The 12,815-nt window shown below is 41.9% G+C and overlaps 1 protein-coding gene across 1 annotated transcript; it reads right to left on the bottom strand.

Moving 5' to 3' along the window:
* Positions 1–868: 868 nt before the first annotated feature.
* Positions 869–11,346, bottom strand: DNAJA1 (DnaJ heat shock protein family (Hsp40) member A1). The gene is made up of 9 exons (XM_083481901.1): positions 11,064–11,346; positions 9,690–9,835; positions 8,807–8,984; positions 7,920–8,024; positions 7,563–7,790; positions 5,168–5,282; positions 3,579–3,694; positions 2,739–2,839; positions 869–2,498 (listed from the first exon to the last, which is right to left on the bottom strand). Exons 2-9 carry the CDS (start codon positions 9,819–9,821, stop codon positions 2,280–2,282), a joined length of 1,194 nt encoding a protein of 397 aa, XP_083338027.1. The 5' UTR covers positions 9,822–9,835; positions 11,064–11,346; the 3' UTR covers positions 869–2,279.
* Between the last annotated feature and the right edge of the window lie 1,469 nt (positions 11,347–12,815).

Below are 12,815 nucleotides of genomic sequence, written 5' to 3'. Positions count from 1 at the left end.
AAGTGCCCTATCTGAGGCTGCATGAGGTGGTACCTAGAATCAGAGTTGGAAGGAACACCGAGGATCATGTAGTCCAACTTCCTGCAGGAATAGGCAGCTGTCCCTTACGGGGACTGAACCTGTAACCATGGTGTTACCAGCACCATGCTCTAACCAACTGAGCTATCCCAAGACTAGCAACTTCTTATGATGCGCTCCGGAGTATGGAGGACAGGGAAAACTTCCTTTTTCTTGGGTGCAAATGCCAAGCAAATTATTTCCCCACAAAGTATTCTTTCTAACCATATTTGAGAGCTGCTAGAGATATGCCCTTGATGTTAAATGTTTTGCCAGTTAACTGTCTGGGCTTGCTGAGGATGTTCATGTGGCTAAGAGTGACAAGCAGAAGCTATTCAGCGTTTTAATTGGGAACTGCCTGGGGCGGCAAGGTGCTCTGGACGAATCGTGACAGCATCAGGCTATATGATTCAGCAGATAAGCTGCTTAGAACAAGTAAAACAAAAATAGTTGGTTGAGGTGGGAGGCAGGCTAGTCATTCCAAGACCAGTGCTACAATAGGCTTTACAAGTTACCATGCTGTCATGAGAAGAGTTGTCCCAATTACATTAATGCTTTAAAAATTACTTTGTCACTTCATTTGAAATAGCCTAACTTGTTTAAAGAACTAATGCATTTCATAATGGCCCTTATAATGCTAAAGTAGATGAATTGTAACGTTAAACAACATAATTGAGCATTCCCTACACATGGCCAGTGCCAAGAAATGGCTGTTTTAATAGGTACAAATTGCCACAAAGGCACAATTTTTCACTGCGTTAATATGTTTTGATTGGCGATTTAGGTAATAAAAAAGGAAGAGATGAAACTGTTAGAAGTAAGGACAGTATTTATTCCCCCTATAGGTTGAAACTCATGTTTAAAGTACAATTATGCAAGCATTTTTTAGAAGTCACATACTCAGTTAAACTAACTCATCCTTATCACAGGGACCATGATAATTTGCTATACAGCTTAATCAAACCCCAGACTAGAGACTAGAAAGAAGTCATAGATCAAAACCTCAAATATAAGGTCATGGATGTGAAAAACTATTGTTAGCTCACTTGCTCTGTATGTACAGCATGATGCACTATGTGCCAGGCTCATTCTTATAATAGGGATGTTTGCAATGGAATTCTTAAAAAATAAAAATAAATCAAGTGTCAGCTTAGGTACAGCTGAGTCTCAAGAGGCACTTGAATCTATTAAGCCCCTGGCTTAGTTATCAAGGCCCAGCTATGAACTGGAATATCAAGCCATTTTAGTAAGCTATATCCCATTTGGTTATAAAACCAGTTAACATGTTGAAATGGCTAATTGTAGAGGTAGCCCTTATAAGAAACTTCACACAAAACTATCGGAATTCTTTTGATACTAGTTCAGTGTCAGAGTTAGGGATTTTCTAGAAGTACTCATGCAGTCTAAGAACTTGAATATTGTTAATAAGATCACTTAAAGATAAATATTAATAAGTTCAAATGGTCCACCTTTCCTATTTAAAGTTGTAGATACTATATATTTTTCTGCCTTTAGTCCAAGAATAATCATGCTGCTTTCAGTTGCATGGTTGCCATTGTTCAAGGTGCCAAGTATTTCCTGTTCACAGCAAGCCTGAACATTCTGATCATCATACATAAGAACTAGGCAGGCTGAATTTTCAACACCTTTCACCCATTAGCCGTGTTAAGATCCTGTATAACATTAACAGAGCATGTTTGCACAGCATTCTAGCTAAAGCTGGGGGTGGAGGGGGGGATTTTACTTCCCAGCACAGGACAGTGTCTTGTGAAGTCTCAACCAGCCACAATACATCCAAAACACACCAACTTATTCTAGGAGCAGATGAATACAAAACTTTAATTTCACATTTTAAACATGAATCATAAATACATGTGCATTACTTTAAAGGGAATATAATTTATAATACTAAACAGAAATCACTGAATACTAAGCCAGTGCGTTTGCACACAAGACACTTACAATGCACAAAATAAAAAAAGCCAGAGCAAAGTGGCTTCTAGTTTCCTTAAGAGGTCATACGGAAATATGAACATCATTCCAACTTGATTGAAGTGTAGCATTTTACTGATTTAAATTTGTTAACTTGATTTAAAAACAACTATGTTTAAAATATTACAGGGATGATGGCAAGTTTGAGAGAAAGTTTAGCAACTTTAGTCCTTCACTCATCCACAACTGACATACAGGGTAAGCAGCACAAGGGGAATCATGAGGCCATTTTAAGAGGTCTGGCACTGGACACCACCTCTGGGATGATGCTCATCATCTTCATAGGCTTCCCCATTGTAATGTTGTCTTCTTTCCTGAGATGGGTCAAAGTCCACCAACTCTACCTGATCCGCATCTTCAGTTTCTTCCACTTCTTGCCTTGGAGGTAGGAGCTTTTCTAATAGACACAGCTTATCTGAGGAAAGGAAGCCGCCTTCTGGAAAGATCACCTGAAATTAGGGCACACTATTAGTGCACTGCATGTATATTACATCTCTAGATAGGTGTGTGTATATACAATATGGTTTGGCAGGCAGATACCTGCAAGCAGAAGGCACATTTGTGTAGCTATGTAAATTAATGTCAACTTTTTCTTTAAACCTCACACGGCAGTATTTTCTAGCATGAGCAGAAGAAACTTTACCAAAGAAATTTTATTTAATCAGTGGCTTTTGACAACTAAATCTTACCTTGAACTCAATGATCAGACGGCCTTTTTCATATGGCCTGCGATAGATGGGCATTCCTTCATTCAGTACACACTTAATATCTCCATGTTTAACAATATGACCTAGGAATCAAAAGGATAAAGGGTTATCCTCATTAATAGACCTATTTTTATTAGCATTCTACTACTCTCTGTGCAGAGTAGCAAGACTACTCCCTGTGAGAAACGCTTAAAATTTAACAGATCTGACAAGGCAAGAGAGAATGAAGGTGCACAAACCACCATGCAGAAGTAGTTATTTCATGCAGAAAAGGGTAGTGAAACTTCACTTTGCACAGATATCAGCAAGTATTGGAAGTGGAAACTGGGGAACAGAAGAGATCTTGCTTACAAATCAAACCAGGATTAATGTTCAGTATTGTATTAAGAGTACTTCCAACATCTATTTGCAAACTTTATTTCCCTTTCATCATGTCAAAGAACAGCTGCAAGTGATAGTGACAATTCTCCAAGGCGATAGGAGTCTAACTGAAATGCTGTTTCTACACAGAATACTAGCTTTTCTAAGACATTAAGAGCCCTGCAGCATCAGGCCAAACAGCCACCAGAATCCTGATCTCACAGTTGCCAACCAGGTGGCAGGTGAAAAAGCTCCTCACTTGTGGATCTCGGCAGCTGGTATTTCACTACTATGTTTGACATAGATACAGTATTTGTTGTGTCACAAGTCTGCATTCCATAGATTTGAGCACATTTCATTTTCATGTGATGATTATTAGCTCAAAATATTACTTGGAAGTTTTACCACCCACAGTAAGCAATAGGAAAATATACCAAAATCCTGTTCTCAAATAATACTTACCAGGATGAGAAGTAATGATTATGGTTCGATTATCCAGCATTGTAATTGGCTTCTGAAAACCACACAGTGCCTCAACTAGTTGGATATCCATGCTCATGACCAAGTCTTCACCTCGTCTGTAGAGAAAAAGAAATATCTGCCACAGGATGCCTTCCAAGTGGTGTTGGGACTACAATTCCTATCAGCCCCCAGGTAGCATAGTCAACAGTGAGGGGTGAGGGGAGCTATAGTTCCCAGCTGGAGGGCACAACACTGGCTGCTCCTGAGTTAAGCTGCTCCTGAACTAAAAAGGTGGAAGTTCAAATCCATAGCACAGTTCTGAGAACATCACTCATACAGTCTTTACACATTTTGTTGTAGAAGCAACTCTTACTCCTGTAGGACTATAAGTCCCCCATAGTTTATTCTGATCCTAGGGTCTTTGAAGACACCCAGTTTTAAGGGGGGGCGGGGCGGGAAATGCTATTGCAGCTGTCTGTTCTATTTCTTTTTATTTTTTTAAATGTTTTTTATTAAAGATTTCTTAAGTATACAAAAACAGTGTGGTGCCTCATTCTTCAAGTTATGATTTCTACAATTCAGCTGATTTGTTATGAGACATTAATGATACATACAATGTTAGGTTAGGAAGAAAAAGGGGGAAGAGGGGGAGTAGTGGGTGGGGTGGGGTGGTTATGTTTCTATGTCTGTTCTATTTCTAAGTGGTTAGCTTTGCTATAATGGATACTATGGATGTGAACGTAATGTTTTTAAACTGAAAAGCAACTACAGTCACCCCTGATTTTCAGAGCTTCACATCTCCCAAGCCTGCTTTGAAGCAAGTCAGTATCGCCCAGTACAGATGACTATTTTACCAACTAGCAAGGTTTTCTACCAGTTTTCTTATTCGCACCTGTGGTGACAAAAGCATGGCAAAACTGCACCCACCCACCACCATGGATACTAATGCAAACTGAAGGCTGGGGGGTTTATCAAGCAATGATGCTTCCCTACACTAACCACTTGCTATCTCTGTCTTCTATATTAGAAGTGAGTGGGGAAGGTACTCCCAAGCTACAGAATATTGTGGCTAGATTTGTATCAAGGAACAGCTTGTCTTCAGATTTTTTTCATCAGGCACAGCACAGGTAGATCCACAGCTACAAAGGAACAACTGGGAATCAGCTTATGTTCCCAGCAGTTCCTTTGCAGATGTGTCTTGCGTTTGGCACCAAATTTAAACACGAGCCATGGCGGCAAAAGAACAACCAGGAGCACAGTAAGCTACACCCATCACTGGTTCATGAAGGCCTGGTCACTTTTCTATCTGGTACTCCAGCCAAAAGTGATTCCCCACCGCCTGATTTACATCTGTTACTCCTGAAGACCTATAGTAGCTGCCCCATCTCTAAGAGTAATGATTTGATTTTTAACTTTGCTCCTTTATGGCTATCCTCTATTCTCACTGAATTATTAAAACCTTATTCTCCAACTATAGCTTCCTCTGACCCAATAAACAAACCCTGAGACTGGCAACATACACATATAAAAACCAGCCCTTACATATTAACATAGTTAAAATTGCTATAGCAGTACGATCACAAATTTACCTTGTAAACAGAGTATGGTCTTTTTGATCCAGGACAATGATAATATCTCCTGGCTCCAATCCTGGTTCTTGGTCGCCTTCACCATGAAAAGTTATCTTCTGACCATCTTTCATTCCTATTGCAAAAGCACCATGTAAGATGGAGAAACAGCACAAAAATATCATAGCATTATAGACATTAACAGGCATTACTATTCTTCACTGCTTCAAAAGAATTCTATGTGTTACTAAATTCTGCCAAATTTGGTTAGGCTTTCTGCATTATGGACTATATTCTACCTGCAGCTCTGCCTGGTTTTTATACCTTTTAAATTTATTATTTATTATTTACATGCTCAAAGAATTCATTGGAGGTTGGAATCACAATATGACTAATGCTGTACAGCTTTAGAACAAAAGCTTTGGGAAACATATTAAAACATTTTTATTAAGGTAAAATAAAAAATGTTTTAATGTGTTTCCCAAAGCTTTTGTACTAAAGCTGTACAGCATTAGTCATTCAGTGGTGCCTTGCAAGACGAAATTAATCCGTTCCGCGAGTCTCTTCATCTAGCTGTTTTTTCGTCTTGCAAAGCAACCCTATTAGCGGCTATTAAAGGCTTAGCAGCTATTAAAGGATTAGTGGATTAGCGGCTAAAAGGCTATTAGCGGCTTAGAAAAAGGGGGGGAAAGCGAAAAAAAATCGGAACACTTGCAAGACGTTTTCGTCTTGCAAAGCAAGCCCATAGGGAAAATCGTCTTGTGAAGCAGCTCAAAAACGGAAAACCCTTTCGTCTAGCGGGTTTTCCGTCTTGCGAGGCATTCGTCTTGCGGGGCACCACTGTACTGCAATTCCAACCTCCAATGAAAAGCAAGATTTAAACAGCCACCTAAGCCAAATTTTTGAACACTAACTATGGCAGCCACACAACTCTCCCACAACTCTTAGGAACCACTATGTACCCACAATTAATGTGAGAACTAGGTGAACATCTTCCATCTCATTATTTTTTTTAAAATTTACTTTTCAACCAATGCATAACTTCATCTAGCACTGCACAATTGGCACTCTCCTTGGGCAATGGGACTTCTCTTATCCCTGTGTCTCCCCAAAATCAGCTCCAGAAAGGAGAGGAAGGGGAAGTCCAGTTCCAAAAGTGAAAGTATGTTGTATGAGTGGTAAGGCAGGATGGATACAACCCAAATAAATTAATGGACGTCATCACTCCATCTTCCATCATGTAACGCTCCACTATAGTGTGGTTTCCACCTAATCTTCAAAATTACAGTGATGTAAGTATTGCACAGATTTTAATTCCCCCAGATTTTCCATAGCTTCCTCCTCATTCAGCTCTGCATTTTAGCAGTCTAACACTATTGCACCATTTCCCTACTGTGCTGGTTCCGGAGGTTCTGGGTTAGTAAAGCTAGAAGCTGTTCATGTAGATTCAACCCTGAGAGAGATACTCTTCCCTTTCCTATGGCTATGGGGGAGTTTAGGAGAGACATGTACCTCATGGTTCACATCTACCAACCCTATTTTTAAACCCTCCCCCCCCCCGTTTCTTTTCTTCCATCACAACTGAAAGTCCAAAAGTTAACCTAGAATGAAACACCTCCTCCAAGCCTAATAATTCTCCCTCAGAACTCCTATAAAGTGTTCTCCAACACTCCTACAGAATACTATGTTAATGGCTTAGGCACACTATTCTCCTCATCCCCAGTTGCCTGGTATTTGTGGCAGTGAGAATATTTCAACCTTCAGGGCGTGACAATCTCATGGCCAGTGCTCAGCCAGCTTCTGGTGAGTGGAACAAACCCAAAGCTTCCTCCTAATACCTGAGCAAGCAGTAAGCCAAAACAAACATTCACATCACCTCTCTGGCTTCAAGTTGAAGAGGGAAGGGGAAGATGCACTGGCTTGTCTCTGTGGCAACTTGGTGGCTCTGTCACCTCTTGATGACTTGGGAGCTGAACAGAGACAGCAGAGTCACATCCTTTTGTCTTTGGCTTTGTGTTCCAAGCTTTGGGGCAGGTCCCAAATTTCTGGTTGCCCAGAAAATTTGCATTTTTTGTATTCTCCAGGTATCCAAGCATGCAGAAACACTTATCTTATCTGTAGGTTGGCTTATTTCACTGCCTTACTTGCAGGTCTGGGGCTTCCAACAGGGCTGCTAAAAGGAACAACTGCATTGTTTTCCACAGAACTATGTTTCTTGACTGTGGCGATTCTCATGCAATTCTTCAACTTATCCAGATCATATCAGGTGTTTGGCTAAATTACCTGCAGGCTACTTCCATTACCAAGTAGGCTGCAATAGCAGCAGCAATTCCTCTAACTTTTGTGAGTGTTCTCCATACTTGCTCCCTCAAAAATAATTGGGTTTAAAACTAGAGACCCAAAATGAGACACATACCTTTATCAATATGAACTTCCAGGATCTTCTTCTCTCTAACAATCTTCCTTCCAGTGCAGCTTTTACACCTGTCCTTGGGACTAATGCGCTCCCCGTGGCCCTGACATTCCATACAGACAGACTGGATCTGCTGAACCATTCCAGGTCCTATCTGATGAATTCTAATTTGCATGCCTGTTCCTCGGCAATTAAGGCAGCATTCCACAGCACCTTTCTTGCCGCCTCGGCCTAGAAAACAGCATCAAAGAAAATAAGCACAAGATCACTACATGCTTATTTCCCCCCTTTACAACTGCACTGTCTCCAATATGACTTTTCACCTCCCCCATCCCAAAGAACAAAAGTTTATCAGTCTACCTTCACATTTATCACAAATGACATTCTTCTGTAGAGCCAGTTTTCGCGTTGCTCCATTGTACAAGTCTTCTAGAGTAACTGACAACTGATGGACAACATTTTTACCTGTAAGGAAAGACATATTGTTGAGAACCAATATGATTGGCATCTGATTGTATTTCAGTTCAGGTTACGTTTTCCAAGATCCATCAAATTCTTGCTTACCAATACATTTCAACTTTTAAAATTTATTTTTTCCAACCTGGGAAGCCATTCTACGATAAGTTTCAACTGTGATCAGGGCTAGTTGACATTAAGCAAGATCCCTGATCCCACTATAAGGTAGGGAGTTCTATGCTGCCTGATCTAACCAGGGAAAGGAGGATTTCTTGAGAAATGGATAGAACAATCCAAATGGGCTGGGGAGAAGTAACATGGCAGATCTAGCGCATTAGGCACATTTACGAAATAGTAATATATTGAAATTAGTGGAACATTGCCAAGTAAACATGAATAGCTTACATAAAAGTCAGAAAACTCTTTTGGGATGCTATGTAAGTCAGGTGTTTATTGTTGTTGTTTTTAAAAACACCCCCCTTTGTAGCTCAACTTTTATCATTTATATACCTGAAGTTCCACATTAGTAACTTTCAAGTATCAGAAACTAGAATTTGAAGCACCTTATAAGTACTACAAATGGACATTTTAATAAAATTTAAGTCCTTAAGATTGGAATTTATTTTAACTGGAGTCACCAAAGCATGATATTAATAAGGTGCAGCTAAATGAGTGAGCCACCTTCACTTTCAAATGGAAATCTGATCTGCTCTCTTTGCCCATGCAATCTGCTTTTATTGGGTGAACTACAATCACTTCCATGAACTAGTTCAAAAAAAGTTGGACATTACCTCTCCTTTCTCTTTGCATTCTTCCACCACCTCCAAAGAACATATCAAATATATCCATGGGTGACCCAAAGCTGCTTCCAGTACCACCCTCTTTTATAGCTTGTTCACCACCTTTATCATACAAATCTCTTTTCTTAGGATCAGAAAGTACTTCATAGGCTTGGGAAATCTGTTTGAACTACAAGATTAAAAAGAAAAGAAAAGTTTAACCTCTTTACAGAATATTCACAGATTACCTGTACTATTGTAACATTTCTTTAGTACCACTATCTGAACGTAATGCTCTACAGAAATCCAGCTGGCTGTTCAAGACTAAAGTCAGGCCTTTTAAATCATATCTGGAGTCAATGTGAAGTTTCTAAAGGTTAAGATGGTCAGCCTTTCCATTTGTGAACCTTCAGAATTTGCAAGGACTGCAGCCACCCTTTTGCATTTAAGCTTTTCAAAGCTTCTTAAACACAAAAGACAAAGGTGTTTAGTCTTGAACTGATCAATGTTCTGATATCCATTTTGCACTATAGAGGGGTTGTATTGCCCAAGAGGCAAAGTAAGTTATAAAATATAAGATGGTGCACAAGTACCAATAGTTTCTCATTTAGCAATATTAGCTCTCTGCTCACCACCTCTGAATTCTAAAGTATGTCACATGCTCAAACTAATAGTATGAAGCAATAGACCTAGATAATATAAACATGTATCAGTATCAGACTGTTATGCCCATTCTGGGAAGAGGATATGTATTACTGCCTGGTTACCAGAATCCAACCCACTCTAAATTCACAGCCATTAGGTACAATACAGACACGTAGCCAGCAGATAAAGCATATTTCACAAAAGTAATTGGCATAATGCCTGTGGTAGGGGAAGGGGCTTGCACACTTGCCTTCTCGCCCTCATTAGGATTCTTATCAGGATGATATTTCAGTGCCAATTTCCTATAAGCTTTCTTCAGCTCCTCTTGGGAGGCATTGGGCTTTACCCCAAGCACATCATAATATGTGGTCTCCTTCACCATGGTTCAGCTGATACCTGCAACATGGAGGGAAGGATAACACTGACAAATAAGAACATGAAAAATACATCAAACAAACACAGTAAGCTAGAGATATTTCCAGTCTCTCTCATAATTTCAGCATTCCTGTCTCCCAAATGCTTATGAAAGCAAACTTTTAGGACTATCAGGCCAATAGCTTTTACCTTAAAAGGGAATTCCCTCACCCCAAGTTAACCAAACTTCCCTACAAAATAGCAATATGGTACCCCTTGTATACGTCACACTTCCACGTGACAATATGGGCTTCTCAACCCCTTCCCCACCAAACCCCTCAAAAGCACCTTTTTTGGGGAGGGGAAAAGTGGAAGTTCCATCTCACAACCTTGGCCTCCCTGGCTCCCCACAACCGCCTCACAAATTCACACCCAACCTGAGACCACTACAGAGAAATGCCCATCTTTATATAGTGGTACCTCTGGTTACGTACTTAATTCGTTCCGGAGGTCCGTTCTTAACCTGAAACTGTTCTTAACCTGAAGCACCACTTTAGCTAATGGGGCCTCCAGCTGCTGCAGCGCTGCTGGAGCACAATTTCCGTTCTCATTCTGAAGCAAAGTTCTTAACCCCAGGTACTATTTCTGGATTAGCGGAGTCTGTAACCTGAAGCGTCTGTAACCCGAGGTACCCCTGTATTCATTAATTTTTTTCACTTCCCTCCGTCTGACGATCACAGAGCAGCTCACGACATCTGACGAGAGACGCTTCCTGCTTCCCCCCTTCCCCCTAGAGACGGAAAGTGGGGCGAGCACCAACTCCACGCTTAGGAAGACGAGAAGTCACCCCACAGCTGATCACACCCCCCACACCTCTTTTGTGCTTCACGGGGCTTCTCCTCCTGATAAGTCCTACCTGGAAAACGGTCACGACCGGCTTCTAGGCAAACCCCCCCCAAAAAAAAACCAACGGCCCAACCAGCCCCCCCTCCTCCCCACACCGTCTCACATTCCCTCCTTAGGGGAAGTTCAGTCACATTTCCCCCCCCCTCCTCTCCCCCCCCTCCCCACGCCATGCCGGCGTCAGCTGACCAGGCGCGCGCCAGATCCCCTCCCCCTCCCCCCTTTCCTCACACAAGCGGGGGGGGGAGGGGGGTTGGGAGCAGCCGCGCAACTGCCCGCCCGTTCTGTGTGGAAAAGCGGGCGCCGGTGGGGTAATTTGGGGGGGGGTGGAAGAGGCTGAGGCGGCCCCTTTCCGGCCCTCACTCACCATACGCTCGCGCCCCCGGCCGAGAAATTAAAAAAAAAAAAAATACCACACGAGGTCTAGCGCTTGAGGGAGCCGAGCGAGGAGCCTGCCGCTTCCTCTCACACAGAAGGCAAAAGGCAAAGCCGCGACTTTTCTAGAAAGTTCCGAGCCGGTCTCAGCCTAGTCAGTATCCGGGGAGGGTTTTCCCCCCCCTCCTTCCTTTCTCAAGAAAGCCCCGCCCATTCCCGGAAGCACCGCCTCCGCCTCCTAATCACCAGCGCTTCTCATTCGCTGGCTTTTCTGCCAAACGGCGACGCGGAAAGCCAGCCCCTCCCCCCTCGCGGGCTATTACGTCACCGGAGGGAACTACAAATCCCGTCATGCGCCGGAGGCGGCCCTTTATCAGGTCGTGCCCGGCGGTATAAAGGAAGACTACAAGTTCCAAAATGCAACGGGGCTCTGGCTGACAAAGAAACTCGGCGCTGGCAATGGCCGCTGTTCAGGGAACGGTTCCGTTAACTTGCAAGCGCGTGTCCCGCATGTCCAGGATGTCTCGTAGAATTGTATAGTTGGAAGGGACCCCCAAGGGTCATCTAGTCCAACCCCCTACAATACAGGGTGTTCCCCCCCCCAATCCAATTTGAAACCATACTGGACCCTGCTTGGCTTTGCAAAATGTGCTGGCAGTTTTATTGCTGCACCACTTGATAGGCTTCTACTATAGGATCTTGTTCCTTCCTAGTGTGTCGTGCCCGGAGAACATGAGGGTTTTATTTATTTGTTTAATAAAATTTATACACTACAGTGGTACCTCGGGTTACATTGTTTAATAAAATTTATACACTACAGTGGTACCTCGGGTTACATACGCTTCAGGTTACATAAGCATCAGGTTACAGACTCCGCTAACCCAGAAATAGTACCTCGGGTTAAGAACTTTGCTTCAAGATGAGAACAGAAATCGTGCGGCAGTGGCAGCAGCAGGAGGCCCCATTAGCTAAAGTGGTGCTTCAGGTTAAGAACAGTTTCAGGTTAAGAACGGACCTCCGGAACGAATTAAGTACTTAACCCGAGATACCACTTTACTTGACTGTAGGGTGTGTAAAAAGTAACTCACAAATGTAAATGGTAATACTGTACAGTAATTTTATGAGAGCAAACTACAGTTCCTAGGAGCTAACACAAACAGACACAACATATACAATGTGGAACAGCAGAAGGTGGAGTTTTAAACGCCACTTTTACAGGAAGCTCACGGTACATCCGAAATAGTTATGTAGGAGGAAATTTCAGGAGTAACTTGTCAGGCAAGCTACACCTGCTCACACATTGTGTCTCCCACACAATGATGAAATGTCCCAGTTTTACATCTTGCCACCCAACTTCCTAATAAATAGTTTTTCCAGTGAAGGACTCTGTGACATAGCAAAAGGAAGTTTCAGCTGATTTCTGTAAACATTTATTACATTCAAAGGCACAGAAAGGTGATCTTTGTGTGTGTCTATACACACACACACACACACACACAGACACACACACACATATATATATATATATATATATATATATATATATATATATCACATTTGTCTACTGAGAAGCACCACAGTGTCTACTTGGATTAAACACAGAATTTCTGCCGCGCGATATAGTGTATCATTTGCAATCACAATTGTAGGATCTCCTACAACAATTACAATACAAAATTATATCAACATATTTTGCTACTTATACTGCTAATACAGCATACGGAAGTTACGTTACATATAGAAT

Source organism: Podarcis liolepis (genome assembly GCF_965112155.1).
Source record: "Podarcis liolepis genome assembly, chromosome: 17".
In the NCBI taxonomy this organism is placed as follows: Eukaryota; Metazoa; Chordata; class Lepidosauria; order Squamata; family Lacertidae; genus Podarcis; species Podarcis liolepis.
Note: the sequence above shows the minus strand (reverse complement) of the source record. Positions and strands in the feature narration are given on the sequence as shown.